This window comes from Sus scrofa, chromosome 9 (genome assembly GCF_054392235.1).
Source record: "Sus scrofa isolate SSC_HxYL_T2T_F1_AM1 chromosome 9, Sscrofa_HxYL_maternal_Yorkshire_Landrace_v2.0, whole genome shotgun sequence".
Lineage (NCBI taxonomy): Eukaryota > Metazoa > Chordata > Mammalia > Artiodactyla > Suidae > Sus > Sus scrofa.
The window spans coordinates 26675802-26695676 of NC_139391.1; the positions used below are offsets into that span (position 1 = coordinate 26675802).

The following is a 19875-nucleotide window of genomic DNA, read 5'->3' on the forward strand; positions in this document are numbered from 1 at the left end:
GAATGAAACTATGATTAAATCAAATCCCAACAGCTTTATCATTTTTTTCACCAGTGATGATTATGACTGTTCTTTTTTTTGTGTGTGGCCCCACCTGTGGAAGTTCCTGGGCCAGGGACTGAAGGTGAGCCACTTAGTGACAACGCTGGGTCCTTAACCTGCTGAACAAGGGAACTTTTCTCTTTCCTACTTTTCAAAAAAAAAAAACCACGTACACTGTACAGTACTATCCTCTGAAAATCAATAAAGCTGAACTGATCTAAACAGGACTTACTCGCAGTCGTATGAGAGGCTTCTCTGGCTGTCGAGAATTTCCTAGACGTTCCCGTTCTGCATTTTCAAGGATTTCTTCAATCTCAAAATAAAGGAAAAATATCATGATAACTAGGGGGAAGGGGTTCTACTGGCCAGCATCAGAAGCAGGGGTCAGAGGTTTGTAAAGCCCCTACCGTGCACAGAACAGGCTCCCACAGCAAAGCATAACCCAGTCTAAAATGTCCATTGTGCCAAAGTTGAGAGATCCTGGGCTTCCTGCCTAGGCCTGGACAATCCATTCATTTTTCATCTCTCTGGCTCCAGAGACTAGGGTTAAGGACAAGTCCATGACCTCAGTCCAGGGAAACTCAATGCTAGGGGTCTCTTCGGAACTACTGGGGAGAATGATTCTTCCATCTATAAGGACAATTTAAGTCTGTGGGCCACCACATGAAAATGCCTTCCTTAGAGTGAAGCTTAAGAAAAAACCACCAGAGAGGGTGGCGCAGGACTAGACCCAGAAACAGAGAGAGAGAAACAGCAATGAGCTTCTGGATCTTGAAACCGGCAAACTCTTGAGGTTTTCAGTTACGTGAGTGACATGTTGCTGGTGAAGCTGTGACCCCGGGTGAGTTACATTATCTAAGGTTCAGCTCCTCTCTCTCTAAAATGTGGATGGTAACCTCTACCTACCTCTAGCACTGCTGAGTGGATTAAATGCAAAATGCTGCCAACAGCACCCAGAATATATAAGAAGTCAATGAATAGCAATGATTATTATTATCATTACCATTATTTTTGTAAGAATAAAATGCAAAGCAGAAGTGACTACAGGATTTGAAATGCGTGTCAGCAATGAAGGTTATTGGGCTGTCAAGTCACACGGCATTAATCACATTCACCCAACCTCACAGGAGCCCTAGCACTTCTGCAGAGGTTCAGGGATGGCAAGCTGCATGGGGAGAGCGATGGGACTCTGCAGTACCTTGGAAGTGACAAGGTGCATAGCAGACACATTTTAAGATTTTTATCTGGGGGTAGCTTTCAGGGCGAAAGGGCTGCCTGATGGAGATTATTAAGAGAGAGAATGTGTTAGCCTCTCTAAATATCCTGCCATTCCCCAATCAAAGCCGGCTTTCATTAATACAAGGAACAAATTATCACATCAGCATAAAACGGGAGAAAAGATTATATAAAGGTTTTTGAGAAGGAGGACAGGATCTAAGAGAGTGGCTTAATTAAACAGAGGATCTTCTGTAGATAACATGCCTCCATCTCAAAGACTTTAAAAAAAAAAAAAGATCTTTGATACAAAACGAAACTCATTTACTGAACCACAGTGGTTCCTTATGGGCTTCCAGACAATGTAACAAATACAGTGACTTCCCTCTAATTCTACCCAAGTATTTAATTCAGGGAAAATAACCTCTCAAGTAATCCCATTGACCTTTATCTGCAAGAATTACCTTCTCCAAGCAGAAGCTTTGTATGACTTGGGTTACTTTAGGATTATCTGGGTTAAAAATGTCTGGATGATCAGCCAGGACAACATCCTCCATAAAAAACTGCCGCACCGTGTGAAGAGGAATTTTCTGCATATTCATCTTCCTTCCTTTAATACGCAGCAAGCCCACATGTCTGAAATGGGGGAAGTGAAAGCCTAGTCACACTATAAACCTCCTCAGGAAAATGTGTATATCAAAACAATCACACTTCTAAATTTCTACAACATACTTATAAAAATCATACCCTTAAAAACCATTTTTAGTAATTTAATGTTCTATCACAAAAAAAACCTAAACATTCTTCTTCCCCACCCATCCATCATTTTTCCTATAGCACTCTAACTTAAAATTTAATTCATAAAGATTTTATCCTTGAATTGGCCTAATGAGCAGCAAAATCATTAATAACACTGGGATATTCTCCTGTGGAAATTAGCTTGAAATCTGGGAAAATACTAAGACTATATTGAACGATCAATCTTTGTAAGTCAACCTATTACATAAATAACATCAGCATCAGTACCTAAAGTCTACGAGAGGATTAGATGGTTAAAGCACATATTTCTGAAAATGGATTTGAAAACATAATAATTACTCACTTCTTTACCGCTTCTCCTGGGGAAAGAGAAGTAACCACTGAACTTCCAGGTTGTGATACGTAAAAGAGTTGTTGTTCATTTTTGGTTGGGGCTATTTTACACTCATGTTCATGGCCCCAGATAACAAGGTCAAGGAAGTCATCTAAAAACTGTTCTGGAATGAAGTTAGTCCTTCCGTGTCTGCTCCTGTACCAAGATTTTTAAAAATAAATATTATAAATGTCCAGAGATAGCAAAAAAGTGCACATGGATAAGTCTATACAGCTCTTTCTTTCTCCACTCATTCAAGCTTTAGTACAGCCTTTCTACATGTCAGAAAATGTTCAAAGGATTGGGGCTACAAAGCTAAGAACTAATTCCTCCCCTCAAAGGGTTTACAAACTTACAGGCTATAGACACATAGACGCCTCAAAAGAGAAAGTGGTCAATTCGACATACAGAAGCTGGTCACAAAAGGCTGTGAAAAGGAATCACTCCCACTGTGGCAAAGTCAGGAAAGCAGGAGCTCTATCAACTGGAAAAACCTCAAAACTGGTCTGAGCGCATAGCAAACAAGGAGAGTACAGAAAAGGCAAGTGAGTTTAGTCTAAGTTTTATAGAATAAAAACAAATCTCTAAATATGTCCAGTCATTTTAATATGTTTCTTTCACTGATTACAGAAACAGTGAGAATAAGAATGTCAGTTGCACGTAAGAGATGAGTTTTCAACATTAAATAAAACATCGTGTGAATATGAGATTTGCAAACTCTTATTTTATACCCAGAGTCGTTGTGATTATTAAACAATACGTGAGGAAGACAAAAAGGAAAAGTTTTCCTTAACTTGGACTTATATCACTGGGAATTTAAGCAAACATGTTCAAATACTTTAAATACTTGAACCAGCATTCACTAAGGCAAACTGATATTCATTCGTTCAACAAATATTTACTGAGTGTCTACTATGTATCAGGTATCCCAGCCTCTTCTAGATACTGAAGACACAGCAGTGAACAAAAATCCTTGCTCTAATGGGGAAAAAAAACAATAATACAATATACAAATGTACATGCAAACACACACACACATCAGTGATAAGTGGTATAAAAATTAATAAAGGGGAAAATGACAGGGAAGAAGGAGGCCACTACACACAGGACGGTCAAGAAAGTCCTCTCTGACAGGTGACAAATGAGCAGAGAACTGAGATGACAGATCAGGAATACAAGGGAAGAGAGTCCTAGGCAGAGAATGAGCACATGGCAAAGGTGCTGACGTGGGAACGTGTTCCATGAGTTCCAGAACAGCAAGGAGATCAGGGTGGCTGAACAGAATGAATGCAGGGAAAAGCAGGAAATTAAATCAGAGTAACAGCAGCTCAAATATCCAGGAATGTTTTTGTAGAAATCATTTTTATGTAAAAAACAAATGATGCTATCACAATTACTGAAGAAATGCAGAATAACTCAAATACAACACGATATAACTGTGCCTTCATGGAGCACTGACTCTCTCATGACTTCTCTCACCGGGAAGATGGTGCTGGTAAGTTGACTCTGATTTGTGACCTAGAAGCTGATCAAAATATCCGTGTAGAAATATTTTGCATGGGAGTTCCCACTGTGGCTCAGTGGAAACGAATCTGACCAGCATTCATGAGGATGCAGGTTCGATCCCCGGCTTCGCTCACTGGGTTAAGGATCTTATGTTGCTGTGAGCTGTGGTATAGGTTGCAGATGTGGCTCAGATCTGGCATTGCTGTGCCTGTGGTGTAGACCAGCAGTTGTGGCTCCGATTCAACCCCTAGCCTGGGAACTTTCATTATGCCACAGGTGCAGCCCTAAAAAGACATTAAAAAAAAGAAAAGAAATATTTTGCGTGACAGAATCTCGTGCTCAGGGTTTACTTTCTTCTGCACAAGAGACAGAAACTGGTCCACATATAGAAACAAATGAGAAATAAAGTAAAATGTACTCCAGAATTCTTAAAGCTACTAACAAAAGAAAGCTGATCTAGGAGTTCTCTGGTGGCCTAGCATTTGTCACTGCTGTGGCTCAGGTCACTACATGGCTCTGGTTTGATCCCTGGCCTGGGAACTTCCATAAGCCGCAGGTATGGCCGAAAAAAAGAAAGCTGATCTAGCTACATTTAATATTCTAGAAACACATACACACACACCAGGAATAATGATTAAGAATATTCATCATAAAAGGTTTTTTTAAAAGAAATTGTGGAAGACAGTGCTTCCCTCTAGAGTATGTGGATAGAGATGGGGACAGGAGAGGGCACAAGATAACGCTCGGGTTATGTCCCACTTCCTTCTGAATTCAGGAGTATTCATTTTAGGGCTATTCATGTACCTTATCCATATGCTAGAACAATTCTTTGTATGTATGAATACATATGGAAAACACTTTCAAAATGCACTCACACAATGTATACCTAAGGTCTTGCCTCATCCTGCACTGGCAACCTTCAAAGAATAAGGAGCATTTCACTGAAACAGGTTAAGCTTGTAAATAAGAGATCTGCGGGAACCTCAATATCTGACTCAGAAAATTTTCAGGGAATACTTTTACCTGTTCTGATGAAGCACAAATAAGTTAAACCAAGAGTTCTCATCTTCTTTTGGTCTCAACATTGTTACTTTTTTATTGATGAACATTCGATAGAGCCTTTCATCTGGAATGGATCCTGAAATGGATATTACGTTATTGTAAAAGTGGTTTCTCACTTGGTTTTTAAAAATGAATATGCTTTGCTTCTAAATTACATGCTTCTCTGAATATTTTGTTTTCCTATTAGAGAGACATTTGAAAGCGGACTCATTATTTACAAATGAACATGTTCCAGGTTCACGCTGAGGACTGCTGGGAAGTCAGTTGCATTTCAAATGGTTTCTATGTCAGGCATACATACCTTTAAAATGTGGAAAATGAGAAATAAAAATTTGAGTTTTCTGAGCTTTAATTCTTAGTAAAATTTTTAATAACACTGTTTTTCACTCTCCCTTTATTATAAACATATATACACTTTCAACCTAACATATATATTATACACAGGATGAGATATTAAAAAGGATCAAATTAAAATGTATTTAAAAATAATCTTACATATGCTTGCAAATAAAAATGCTGTGCTTTTTAATAATTTAATGACTTTTAAATAACTCTTCCTGTACTCCAAAGGATCACCTTAGTCTAGTGGAAGAAGTCAATCAAACAAGTAAATACACTTGCAAATTACAATTTAAATACTATAATAAAAGGGAAAAAAGCCAGGAGGATAAGATGGGGCTTATCCGTGCGAGGATAAGGTTGCCACTTTAGGAAGTAACTGGAAGGCTGGAAAGAAAAGCCAACAATGCAAAAGTCTAAGAGCTAGAAGAGGTCTAGCTTCTAAAGAGAATTCCTAGAGGGTGGCCAGTGAAACAGATGTTGGAATGCAGAACATATAACTGGGGACAAAAAAGTCAAGGCACACAAAATCCAAGGCACTGGAAGGCTGATCTGCTTAGGTGTCAGAGAAGCACTGAGAACACCAACAAAACTGGAAGGTAGGCAGGTAAAAAATTTGAGGGAATGGAGAGGGCCCTTCAGCCAGTTGGCAAGTGGCTCCAAGGGGACTGGCTATTGCAGGCAGGAAAGGAAGTGGCAGCTGGGAGCAGGGAGAGCAGCGACTTGCCCTCCACCTCTTCTGCCCTAAAGTCCATACGAGGCCATGAGAAAGCTGTGTGGGACACAGTAACCTCTGGGCCAGTTTCACGGAAGGTTGGGGAGTGCGGGCAGCATTCAGAGACTAATGCTATGAGGGAACCTGCTAACTAAAAAGAGCTCTAGCTACAGAGAGAAGGGCTGGGCTGAGAGTAGCGGGGAGGGTAGAGATAGCATCCCTTAAGGAAAATAGAACAGGATGAGATAAGAGTTTGGGAGAAAACAGATGACTAAAGTCGTTTGCTTCTGGCAGGGACTGAGGCTTCAAGGGATCTGTCCTTAGTAGGAAAGTGGGAGGATCAAGCATTTTCTACAGATACGATCCCTAACAACGCCCGGGGATTAAAATACCTGTTAGGGGAGTTCCCATCATGGCTCAGCGCAATCTGACTAGTATCCATGAGGACACAGGTTCAGGCCCTGGCTTCGCTCAGCGGGTTAAGGATCCAGTGTTGCCGTGAGCTGTGGTGTAGGTCACAGATGCAGCTCAGATCTGGCATGGCTGTGGCTGTGGTGTAGGCCGACAGCTGCAGCTCTGATTCAACCTGTAGCCTAGGAATTTCCATATACCGCGGGTGCAGCCCTAAAAAGACAAATAAAGAAAATACCTGTCAGTAGCTTTTTAAAAAAGTGTGTTTCACTTCCTGCTCTCTCTCTTACAAAGTCAGACAGAACACCTCGATCTCATTTTCCGTACCTCTAAAATATAGATAACCATGATGCTGTTCTAATTGCTAGAGGACTGATGAAAACTGGGCAGACTATAAGCTTCCTAGAGAGAGTATTTTAATAAACCATCGTAATTATTCTTTTAAAAATATATACAAAGAAAAATGAAGTTAACAAGATCTTCTATAGCTTCTATTATACTAAAATCACTCAAAAAATAATAAAAACTACATTGAGGCTATAGCATCAATTTTTTTCTCAATTTCTCTTGGGACACTTTAGGTTGGTTTAACATGAAACAATTTTTAAAATACTCTTTCAAATGATGCAACTGACAAGGGCTTAATTTCTAAAATATACAAAACAACTTATACAACTCAACAGCAAAAAAAAAAAAAACCATTAAAATACTCTATATGCAAAGCAATAAAAACCACTGAATTCATACAACAAATATCAAGCTGAACATAACCCAAGGAAAACACAAAAAAATAGACTTTGAATGCATGCTAAGGTCTTTGTTCTTTCATTCATGTAGAATAAAGCCTACGAAACAAGCTTTTCCCTACGGGACGCTAAATAAACTCCAGAGAGTGAAACAGATAAAGCAAATTTTCTGATCACTGAAGATGACAGCTCTAGACTAGCACTGTCTAATTAAAATTTTCTACCAAAACCTTTTATCGCTCTTTCAAGTCATCCACAAGGAATAATTATATTTGCTTCACTTTTTTCCAAACAGCAGCAAAGTTAACTCCAGAATTTGATTTCCCAGTTGCTTAAACAATTAAACATTTATTGACATAAACAGAAAAACAAAACCATCTTACCTAAGCCATACAGAGCAACTTTTGTGCTTCCTTTTTGAAGCAAAACTGGGCTAATGTCTATCTTCTCCACAGACATTGAACGTCCAAAGTGATTTATAAGTCCAGCACAACTTAAAATATCCAGGGCACAAAGCGAGTCTGCCTATATAAAATATTTTAAAAGAATATTAACGTATATCCAAAAAATAGATAATCTGCTTATCACATCATTACCTATTAAAAGAATACTCTATATAGTAGCTACAAAAACATACATTAGAATAGTGTCTTCTCAAAACACAATTACAACTGTAAAAGTATTTGCTACCCTTTTCTATTTTAAGTGACCCACTGCGACTGGAATCACGTGCTAAATGCAAAGTTAACATTTCATCAAAACTTACCATGGTGCCTCGTCCACTGGAAAATAAAAGTCAGCTATGACATCCATGCTTTGGGAGTTCCCATCATGGCTCAGCGGAAACAAATCTGACTAGCATCCATGAGGACTCAGGTTCGATCCCTGGCCTTGCTCAGCGGGTTAAGGATCTTGCATTGCCCCAATCTGTGGTGTAGGTCCAAGATGCAGCTCAGAACTGATATTGCTATGGCTGTGGTACAGGCCAGCAGCTACAGCTCCAGTTCGACCCCTAGCCTGAGAACCTCCATATGACATGGGAGCAGCCCTAAAAGAAAAAAAAGAAAAAAGAAAAAAAATCCATGCTTTGTAATATAAAGTAGACCTTTTAAGAGGTGAGAAAAAGACTAGTCAACTCATGATTTATTAATGACCGGATAAAACAAAAAGACATTTTGAATTTAGGACCCCTATTATTAAAGACCTTCCTCAACTACAGTGGGTTTATGTCTCAATAAATCCATTGTAAGGTAAAAATACTGTAGTTGAAAATGTAATTAAAAAGCCCCTAACCTAAGGAAAATCCTAGTTTAGCCTAGCCTCCCTTAAACATGCTCAGAAATGCTTACATTAGCCTAGAGTTGGGCAAAAGTATAGTATAAATACTTTCGCAACCAAGTACTGAGTATCTCAACGAATGTACTGAATGAGGTACTGAAAGTGAAAACAGAAGGTTGTATGAAGTAAAGAATGTTTCTAAGCATAGCAGTTGTTCACCCTTGTGATCCCATGGCTGACTGGGAGCTGCGGGAGCCCAAAAAAGATCAACATTCAAAGTACAGTTTCTACGGAATGCGTATCAATTTCGCATCCTTGTAAAGTTGAAGAGTCTTAGGTGGAACCAGCATAAGTTGGGGACCATCGGCACTTCCATATCAAAGAGAAGATAAGATGATCTAATTTAGATTTAAAAGTGCTCCTCAAACAATCATTTCCTACCCGGGAGATTTATGAGATGAAAGATACAAAAGCACTTGGTAAACTGTATGGCACTGTACAAATGGGAGGGGTTTAGTCCTCCTCCTGGTTACTTGTTGTTAACCTCGACCTGCATGAAATAAAAGCATATCTCACATGCCAATTATTAGTCCAGATTTGTAAAAATTACCTAAAAAGCAGGAGAAAGCCTTCTACGAATGATAAAAGTCAACTTGAACTTTTGACTCAATTTGACTAAAAATTGCCAGGAAGAAGTAGAAGAATGCTTTCCCCAGACAAACTAAACTGATCCTTTCTAAAACTTCAACAAACTTTAAGAACCCAGTAATTACTTACCCCTGTGGGATCATCGTGATTGCCATGAATGCTAAACACTGGAATTGAAATGTTGAGGTTGCCATCTTGGTAGTTCACCCATGGAAACCTTAAAAAAAAGAAAAGAAAGTTAAAGTTCAATAAGAGACAAAAGTTGTTTCCTCATTAGCCTCCTTCAAAAAAGTAATGAATTATATTATAGGCAAACTGAATGATCGAAGCTGGCAACTGATGGCCAGTTTGGCGCCTCAGAAAAAAAATATGGAGTTCCTGTCATGGCTCAGCAGTTAATGAATCTGACTAGTATCCATGAGGACGCGGGTTCAATCCCTGGTGTTGCTCAGTGGGTTAAGGATCCGGTGTTGCTGTGGCTGTGGTGCAGGCCAGCAGATGCAGCTCCAATTTGACCCCTAGCCTGGGAACTTCCACATGCTTTGGGTACAGCCCTAAAAAGACAAAAAAAAAACCAAAAAAAAAACCAAAAAAACAAACCTGCACTATTTCCAAGCCCTGAAAAAAAAGACGAAATTAATAAATAAATTCATAGGTAACGATTCATTTTAACTCAAATTTGATAAGATCTCAAAGAAAAACACTTTAAAATTAAACCATACAATAAATGATGCTTGTGAACTATGACAGAGTTGAGTATCTGATTAATGGGAAATTAAGAGGCTTTCAAAACGCTAAAAGCCTTTGTATAAGGTTTATTATTTGTCAAAGGGGGAGCAGAAGAAACACAGCCAGTCTGGTATCCAAAACACCTAAATTAAATATTCCAGCTCTATCACTTACTACTTATACAATTTAAAGCTTCCCACCCACTTTTGTCCCTAGTCACCAAGCTCCTCCTCTTAGAAGCAAATGACTTAGCTATTTCCAGTGCATCTGCACAGATGCAAATAAACACATCTTCCTTCTCACACAAACGGTAGCACAATATGGATTCTGCACCTTGCTTTTATTTGGGGGGTGGGGGGGGATCAGACATTCTATGGATTATTTTAATGTGTTTAAATAGTTACCGATCAATGGACATTTAGATTATTTCCAGTCTTTTGTTTCATAAATAATGTTACAGTGAGTAATCTTGTACAAAATTGCCCTTATGAGAGTACAGGAGACTATCTAGAAGGAAACTGTATATCAAAAGATATGCGTGCATTTGTAAATTTGATAACTACTTCCAATTTTCCTCCAGAGAAGTTGTATAATTCACACATAAGACAATGGCAATGCACGAGACCACTTCCCCTTAATCCACCAACATAATACGTTATCAAGCTTTTTCAATCCATGCCAAGTGGTTCTAAAACCTAGCTGCATGTCAGAATTCTCTAGGACTCTTTAAAGATCCAGCCATGTCCAAGACACACACACACACAGAGATGAACTGACCTGGAGACTGGACATCAGCATTTTTTACGATTCCTAGGTAATGATCATGTGCATCCAGGATTGGAATCACTGACCTATGTCAATCCCACAGGAGAAAAATATCTCCATATACTTCATATTGTACCTTTTATGCTTAAATGCCACTTTACTTCCTTTTCTGTGAACTATGTCCATATTCTTTAGCTACTTTGTTATTAACTCATGAATTTTTTAAATGACTTCAAAGAACTATTTATCTATGGGGAAATTTAGATGTTAATTTGCAAATATTCTTCCTGGTTGAACCCTGACTTTTGACTTTGCTTTGGGTAGCCACTGCCATACAGAAATTTACAAAGAGAAACATATCAATCTTTTCTTTTATGGGTACTGGATTTGTATAATACCTAGAAAAGCCTTTTCCACATCCAAATTTTTTTTATAATGTCTAACAGTTTCTTCTAGTTCTTTTATTGAATAAGCCATAATTCTCCCAAAGATGAGGCACCACCTTTATCAAATACTAAATTCCTACCTGTATTGAGGCTCTTTCTGGAATTTCTAAACTTTTTCATTTATCTGCCTGTCAATTCATGAGTCATTCCACATTTTTAATTATTGCAGCATTATAATACACTGTATTTTTTTTCCAGCATTGTGACATAATTGACATAGGATGTTGTATAACTTTAAGGTATACAATGTGTTGATTTGATATACTCATGTACTGCAAAATGATACCCACACCTAAGGCTTACCATACACTTAGCTTAACACCTATAGTCTGTCATTATTGTGTAGAAATGTAACTGATTTCTATACACTGATTTTATATTTTGAAACTTTACTGAATTCATTTTTTAGTTCTAAACAGTTTTTTAGTTTTAGTTTAGGGTTTTCCATATATTATCATGTCATCTATAAAAAGATAATTTTCCTTCTTTTCTGATGTGAATTCCTTTTATTTCTTTTCTTCTTTCTTTTTTTTTTTTTTTTTTTTGTCTTTTTAGGGCTGCACCAGGAGCATGTGGAAGTTCCCAGGCTAGGGGTCAAATTGGAGCTGCAGGTGCAACTTAGGCCACAGCTCACAGCAATGGCGAATCCTTAACGCACTGAGTGAAGCAAGGGATCAAACCCGCAACCTCATGGAAACTAGATGAGTTTGTTACCACTGAGCCACAATGGGAACTTCCTTTTATTTCTTTTTCTTGCCTAATTGCTCAGGCTAGGACTTATAATACTGTTTTGAATAAAAGTGACTAGAGTGGGACTCCCTGTCTTTTCCTGACATTGGAAGATAAATGTTCAGCTTTTTACCACTGAGTTTGATGTTAGCTGCAGACTTATCATAAATGGCATATGCTGAGGTACATTCCCTCTCCTAGTTTATTAAGAGCTTTTATCAGGAAAGGATGTTGAATTTTGTCAAATGTTTTTTCTGCATCTATTGAGATATCATATGGTTTTTATTCTTCATTTTATTAAAATTATAAGGAATATTAAAGAGGGAGTAAGCTATAAATAATATTCAGAAAGAGAAAGAATGGGAAACAATGTTTGAAAACATGGTTTTCAAAGGTAAGAATTTTCCAAAATTGCTGAAAAAAAAATTCCTAGATTGAAACGCATAAAAGCCCAGGCAGGATAAAGGGAACTAAATCCACAACTAAATATGCCACAGTAAGACTGCAAAATGCTAAGGGCAACAAGAAAAATGTAATAACTACCTGAGTGCTTTCTTTATGCGAGGTACTAGTCTAAGAAGTTTTTTAAATTAATTACTCCTAACAACAATTCTGTAAGATTAGCACTATTCTTTTCCCACCTTATGATGATGAAACTGAGGTACAGCCAAGCCAGGATTTGAACTCAGACAGTCTTATATCAGAATCCATGCTTTTAACCACAATGTTATACAGCTTTTGCAGCAACTAAAATGACAGCAGACTCCTCAAAAGCAACAAAAAATAAGAGCTTACCACTGAGAGCCAATGATAAACTACAAAAAACTGTACTTCAGAAAAGAAACAGAATGTAGACAAAAGGAAGGAAATACAAGTAACAGCAAGACTGAACAAAGAAATAGGTAAACACATCTATGGGGCAGGTGAAGCAGTTCAAAAATAAAATGAAGGAAGAGGAGTTCCCGTCATGGCTCAGTGGTTAATGAGTCAGACTAGGAACCATGAGGTTGCAGGTCCGATCCCTGGCCTTGATCAGTGGGTTAAGGATCTGGCTTTGCCATGAGTTGTGGTGTAGGTCACAGTTGCAGCTTGGATCTGGTGGTGGTGTGGCTGTGGTGTAGGCTGGCGGCTACAGCTCTGATTAGACCCCGAGCCTGGGACCCTCCATATGCTGAGAGTGCGACCCTAGAAAAGACAAAAAAAAATAAAAAATAAAAAAAAAACAAATGAAAGAAGAAAACGCTAAAGTTTTAAATTTGAATAGAAGACAGCTAAAGACACTGATCAGAATTCTTAAAACCAAGACATACGTTAAAAATTATAGGAATCTTTTAAAATCTAATTCTTTTTTTTTTTAAGGGTCACACCCGTGGCATGTGGAGATTCTCAGGCCAGGGGTCCAATTAGAGCTACAGCTGCCAGCCTTCACCACAGCAACATCAGATCTGAGCCATGTCTGCAACCTACACCACAGCTCACGGCAACACCAGATCTTTAACCCACTGAGTGAGGTCAGAGATTGAACCTGCAACCTTATGGTTCCTAGTCCAATTCGTTTCTGCTGCACCATGACAGGAACTCCCTAAAATCTGATTCTATACTCATCAAATTATCAATCCAAAGTTAAAAACAGCCATTTTCTTACATACAAAAATCTCAATCTCAGTTTACCTCCCAATATAAACTCATTTTAACATATATATATATATATATATATATAAATAATAAGTAAATATGGCTGTGTCTGTTTTCATGGATCACCATATATATATGTATATGTGTGTGTGTGTGTGTGTGTGTGTGTGTGCGTGTGTGGCATGGAACAGCCAAAAAAAAAAAGTGAAAAAAACACCACAGTTACAACTGCTGTACGCAACGACCACTGACGAATGCTAAAATTACTGGGCAAACTTTAAAGAGGAACAGAATAGTTGCACAGCCTGCTCTAAAATATTAACTAACTACTGTGGTGGTTTTAACATGCCCATAAATTCTCAGACACTCCTTCCTCATTCCAGGAGGTGAAACTCAACTCCTTCTCTTTAAGTACAGGCTGGACTTCGCAACTCACTTCTCACAAAGAGTGTATGGAAAGGGAAAATTGTAACCTGACCGTGGTGACACCTGGCAGAAACCATCTTAACCAAGTGACCAAGGTTAACCTCACCAGGGACAAACTGGCTTGGCTCCCCCACCCCCTGCTTTTTACGGCCACACCCGGGACACGTGGAGGTTCCCAGGCTAGGGGTCATTTTGGAACTGTAACTGCCGGCCTACACCACAGCCACAGTAACACAGGATCCAAGCCACGTCTGCGATCTACACCACAGCTCAGGGCAACGCCAGATCCTTAACCCACTGAGCAAGGCCAGGGACTGATCCTGCATCCCCATGGATGCTAGTCAGATTCATTAACCACGGAGCCACGACGGGAACTCCGGGACAAACTTGTTACTGGCAGGTGCTCCTCACATGCTGGGAGAACCATGAGGAACAGTCTTCCCCCCAAACCAATAACCCCAGTTTCATCATAAGAAAAATCCAAGTTTCAACTTTCAAGACATTCTACAAAATACCTGACCATTACACCTCAAAAGCGTCAGTGTCTTTCAGGAAAAGACCAAGACTTTGGCATAGGCGGAAGGAGATTTTCAGACCATTTCAACTGAGGGCAATGTGGTACCTGCATAAAGCTTAAGAAAAAACATGAGAGTACCTTTATGACGTGGGGTTTTAGCTGGATAAATAAGCTAAAGAGCTTGTAAATAAGTCCCCAAAGCACAAATCATAAAGAAAAAGAACAACGTATTTGACTATGTATGTCAAAATTAAATATTTCTGTCAACAAAAGGCCCTATAAACAAAGTTAAAAGACAATCCACTGATTGGGGGGATAAAAATGCCTGACAAAGGGTTAGTATCTAGAATATATAAATAACTCCTGTAAATTCAGTAAGAAAAGACAAAAAATAAATAAATAAATAAAAAACCCTCAATCTTTAAAAGGGACAAAGGATATAAACAGAAGAGATACCAAACGTACAATAAAAATTTGAGAAGATACCTAGTCCCATTATTTATTAGAGAAAAACGAATGAATACAATAATGTGCAGGAAATTCAAAGAGCGACATTTACCAAGAAAACAGCTTATAATGAAGGTAACATGGCGGATTGTTACTGTTTATGTGTCTTATGCAGAAAATATTATGCACAAGGAAGCATTCACTTAAGCACTTAAATATACTTACTTACTAAAACCAAAGTTGACTGACTGATCGCTGATAATTTCAAACTGCACAGGACGATCCCCCATGCAATATTTCCTTAATAACTCGAGGCAGGTATGTAATGTTTTTCTTGAGGGTTTATTTTCATGAAAAAGGTCACCACCTAACAAAATAAAATCCACCTAAATGAACAGAAAATAGTATGAAAATTAGTATGTTTTATAGGTGAAAATTATTTTTTAATTTCAGATCAAGAGATAGAAAAAAATCATAAGATACTATCACGGGAGTTCCTATTGCGACTTAGTGGTAATGAAGCCAGCCAGTATCCATGAGGACACAGGTTTGTTCCCTGGCCTCACTCAGTGGGTTAGGGATCTGGATCCAGCATTGCCATGAGCTGTGCTGTAGGTCTCAGATGCAGCTCAGCTCCCATGTTGCTGTGGGTGTGGTGCAGGTCGGCAGGAGCAGCTCCGACTGGGCCCCTAACCTGGGGACCTCCATACACCATGGGTGTAGCCCAAAAAGAAAAAAAAAAAAAAAAAGACACTACTATGTACGGAGATTTAAAAGATTTTATTTTTTCAAAGGGCCTTCCTACCGGGTTATGTATCTGATTCCAACTTAGAGTCCTAGGCCATCTTCGAAAAAGTCATCTCCAAATTACTACCCCAAGTCTCTGACTCGAGCTACCCAAAGTGATCACATTTCTTGTCTTCAAGTTCTCCAAATCAAACATAAACTTAGCACTTTCGTAAAACCTATGGAAGGGACAGTCTATGCAATCTAAGCTATTCATTCCATTCATTCAACGAGCAGAGTTCTACAGGCACTGGCAGCTAAGGCAACAGTAATCTACAAAGTAGATGAGGTCCCTGCCCTCATTAAATACAGACAGTGTGCTTACCGCATCCTGGGTATGATGAATAAAATACGATCCCTGTCCTAAGTATGTTCGAAATCTCCTGGAAGAGACAAACTGCTGTGTATCTAAACGTAAATCAGACTCTGACAAGCACTAGAACCAACACATAAACAAACCAGGAGGAGAGATGACTTTACAAACAACTCTAACTGAGGGAAGGAAACACATCTGAGGACAAAGTCTGGGAAGAATGCGCTAACAGGGCAGCACTGGAGTTGTACCATGAAGGATAAATGAGGTTTGGGGAAGAGAACTCAGGAACAACCAGAGAGAAGGGAAATCATATGGGAAAAAAGTCCAACACACTTTCCAGAAGTATACCGTCAACCTAGAGAAACTGAAATTCTTAATGATCCAAAAGAAGCCGGAGTCCAGATCACTGTGGGCTACGCTAGTGAGGGGGACAGAACATGTCACCCCAAAATGGGCCACTCTGGCATGTGTTCAGGCTTGAGCTGACGACAACTAAGACCCCAAAAGAGTCACGAAAAGCTTTTTCGCCTTTTTCTCAACTGCTGAAAAGAACCTCAATAGGGGGCAGGTACTAGGAAGAAGCTATGACCAGAGATAAAGTCTTATGTACAAAAGACTTATTTGCATGGCATGGCAAACACCTATTTACCAAACATCTGCTCCTAACATCTGCTCTTCTCATCTTTCTGCCACGTGTCTTCCTCCCCTTGAACCCTGAGTCCTCTTCCCCCTTCTCCTTAGCGTGGGATGGCAGATAAGCCTCAATTATACCACTTCCTGGGGAGTCTCCTATTTTTGTGGGGTTCCCATAAGTATGAAATTTGTTTCTGTTCATCTGTCTCACGTCAACTGAATTATCAGACCAGCCAAAGAACCTAGAAGGGAAAAGATTTTTGCCCCCACAGTGGCCAGAGAAGCTTCCTCTTTTCCATTCCACACCAGCACTTTTAAAAAGCCTCAAACTCACCTTGCTTTCGTGCTATACTCTGTTGCCCGAAGACTTTTTATTAAATTGGGTACAAACTCCCCAATCTGGCATTTGAAGCCACTGATGCAGCTCAAACCACATGTCTGGTCTTTCAGCATGTTTTCTAACATGGGACCTATGAGTGAGGCACACAGAGTCGACGTACCTACTGTCTCACCTCCGTGCCCTTCCTCCTGCTTCTCGGGAGATGTGCGCGCCTGTATGCCTGCCACCCCTGCAAGCCCAAGCTAAATGCCGCTTCCTCCATTAATCTCATCTTGCTGTCCTCGGCCAAATGCCATCTCCTCTACCTTTAAACTTGCAGGAAGTGCTGTGTATTGTTTTCTTAAGGCTCTTATCACACACAACCTTGCACGAGCATTGTGGACATTTGTCTTATCTCGGATACTGACTGGCTGTATGTTCTTTGAGAGCAGAAACTGTGATTGTCGTAGTTTCTGATGATGTTCGTTTGAAATAAAAGCTGCCACAGGGCGCTGTACTCAAGTAAACACTCCACAAATATTTAAAAAATTTTTACAGACTATTTACAAAAGTACTCCTACCTGACAGAAGAGAAAAAAAGCACACAGAATCTGCTTGGGGCTTTCACGTATACTGATATTTAAGCTGGCAAGGTGAGCACACGGGTCTAAACAACACATCTCTAATGTTAGGAAGAAAAAGAGCGTGTTGCGTAAGGGAACTTGGTAGAAACTACAAAAATGCAAACCAAACTCACATCGTTTTCCTGGGCAAGTCCTAAAATTTCATCAAGTGTAGCAAACGTATCATTTCCTCTGATTGCATCTTTTTCCATAAATCCGAGATGAATATCCGTGGCAACTAAGATTTTAAATGTATTTTCATCATCACTGTATTAAAAAGGAAGAAACACTTCAATGTAATTCATTAAAAGATGTTCAAGCAAATTGAAACCTAAACCTATAAAATAACAGCAGTTATGGAGTAAAATCATCTGTTCAGCCTTAAACTAGGTCTGAAAATTTGAAGCTTTCAATAGATTATTCATGTCATAGTTTTCCTAACACTAATATAATACAGAAAAAATGTATATACATTTTTCAAAGGTTCTGTAACTGCTTCAAAAATCTACAACCTCGTTACAACCGGTTTTATACACTTACACGTAACCTGGATCAGAAAGCTTGGTTGTTCTCCTATTCTGTTCCAAACAATCAAGAAGATTTGACCCCAGTATCTAAACTTGTTGTTTATCTGCTTTGCACTTTTCTAAGAAATTAGAGTTAACAGTTTAATTTTAAAAGGTCTTCTATGAGTTCCCGCTATGGTGAAATAGGTTAAGAATCTGACTGCAGCGGCTAGAGGAGCTGTGGAAGTGTGGGTTCAGTCCCTGGCCTAGTGCAGTGGATTAAAGGGTCCAGTGTTGCTGCAGCTGCAGGCATAGGTGGTAGCTGTGGCTCAGATTCAAGCCCTGGCCTGGGAACTTCCACATGCCACAGATGCAGCTGTAAAAATAAATAAATAAATAAATAAATAAATAAATAAATAAATAAAAGCCTTTCTTCTTACTTTTTTTTGGGGGGTGGGGCTCACCCATGGCACGCATAAGTTCCTGGGCCAGGGATCAAACTCAAGCCACAGCAGTAACAACACTGGACACTTAGCCCACTGAGCCATAGTGGAACTCCTCAACTTACTTTATAAGTAGGTTTTATCCTAATAAACTAGCAACTTACATCCAGGCCCCCGAAGAGGCTTGCTAGGCTCTACCCTTCATATAACTTTAGTTTTTCATTAACAAATTTGGCCAAGTAACAAAACAGTTTTACAATTCCATTTAAATTTGGCAGTGTTCAAAAGTACTTTCATGTGAAGCAGCAATGTAATAGTTATTAATACTCTTACATTTAATGTAACTTTTAACTTTCTTTAAAATATTTTGCTATCACTGATCTCAATTCCCACATGTAAACAGGTTAAGTATTATTATTTCTGAGAAACCGGAAGGCTAAATACAGAGAAATTAACTGACTTATCATGAAACAAAATGGCAGAAACAGGACTAAAACCCAAGATTAAAACTCAGGCTGTTTTCTCTCAACCATATGAACTTAAAGAAAAAACAAAAAACAAACAAACAAAACTTTATCTCTATCTCCAAAATTCAAACCTTTAAACACAAGAAAATTTTCCAGAAAAGATTTCTCTTCAAACACTCCAAAAATGAGGAGCTCCCGTGGTGATGCAGCAGAAACGAATCCAATTATACAAATGAAGAAATTGAGGCAAGGTTCACAGACTTGCTAATCTGCCCAAGGTCACATGGTGTTAATCAAAAGTTAAAACCAAGGTGAAAGACTCTACCTACGTTTACGCTTTTTCTACATAACTTTTTCTAGTCCTTTTATTTATTTTCATTTTAGTCAGACTCATTTCCAATATACTCAGTACTAAAGCACTTTCCTCCCCTAAAAATCTGCTTAAACCGACTTGCATTAGCTAGTAAGACTTAGTTATTAAAAAATATTTATAGGAGTTCCTGTCATGGCTCAGCGGTTAATGAATCCGACTAGTATCCATGAGGATGTGGGTTCAATTCCTGGCCTTGCTCAGTGGGTAAAGGATCCCGTGACCCTGAGCTGTGGTGCAGGTTGCTGATGCAGCTTGGATCTGGCCTTGCTGTGGTGTAGGAACTGCAGCTACAACTTGGATTGACCCCCACTTGGGAAACTCTATATGCTGTGTGTGCAGCCCTTTAAAAAGAAAAAGAAAAAAAAAAGATAAAAAACATTTATAGCTTCAATATTTTACCAAAAACCAAGAATATAAACATATAACAATATGCCAATCTACCGCAAGACCCCCAACTATAGCTACATATTATCTTTTGTCAAAAACCATACAGTATGATATTTACTGACATTCCAAACATCCTTTTTGATGACTAACACTTCTGTTCATAGGCAAGCTTTTGATTTACTCGTAATTTATTACATAAGTTTTCTTTTATGATGATCATAGTTGATGGGATGT

At 38.9% G+C, this 19875-nt stretch overlaps 1 protein-coding gene across 4 annotated transcripts in view; it reads right to left on the reverse strand.

The window, feature by feature from the left end:
* The window catches only part of MRE11 (MRE11 homolog, double strand break repair nuclease), a 62153-nt gene that overhangs the window by 41327 nt on the left and 951 nt on the right, over nt 1–19875 (reverse strand). For 3 of the 4 annotated variants that reach the window (XR_014815015.1, XR_014815016.1, XM_003129788.6), the window contains exons 3-10: nt 17600–17732; nt 15014–15174; nt 9224–9311; nt 7552–7693; nt 4919–5033; nt 2360–2545; nt 1722–1893; nt 275–355 (exon numbers count right to left, since the gene is read on the reverse strand). Coding sequence is in view for 2 of the 4 variants with exons in the window: in XM_003129788.6 (XP_003129836.3) it covers nt 275–355; nt 1722–1893; nt 2360–2545; nt 4919–5033; nt 7552–7693; nt 9224–9311; nt 15014–15174; nt 17600–17732 (1078 nt within the window). In the remaining 2 variants the exon portion in view is untranslated. Of the gene's footprint in view, nt 1–274; nt 356–1721; nt 1894–2359; nt 2546–4918; nt 5034–7551; nt 7694–9223; nt 9312–15013; nt 15175–17599; nt 19596–19875 lie in introns of all 4 variants that reach the window. The other variant, XM_084975731.1, reaches the window with a different exon arrangement.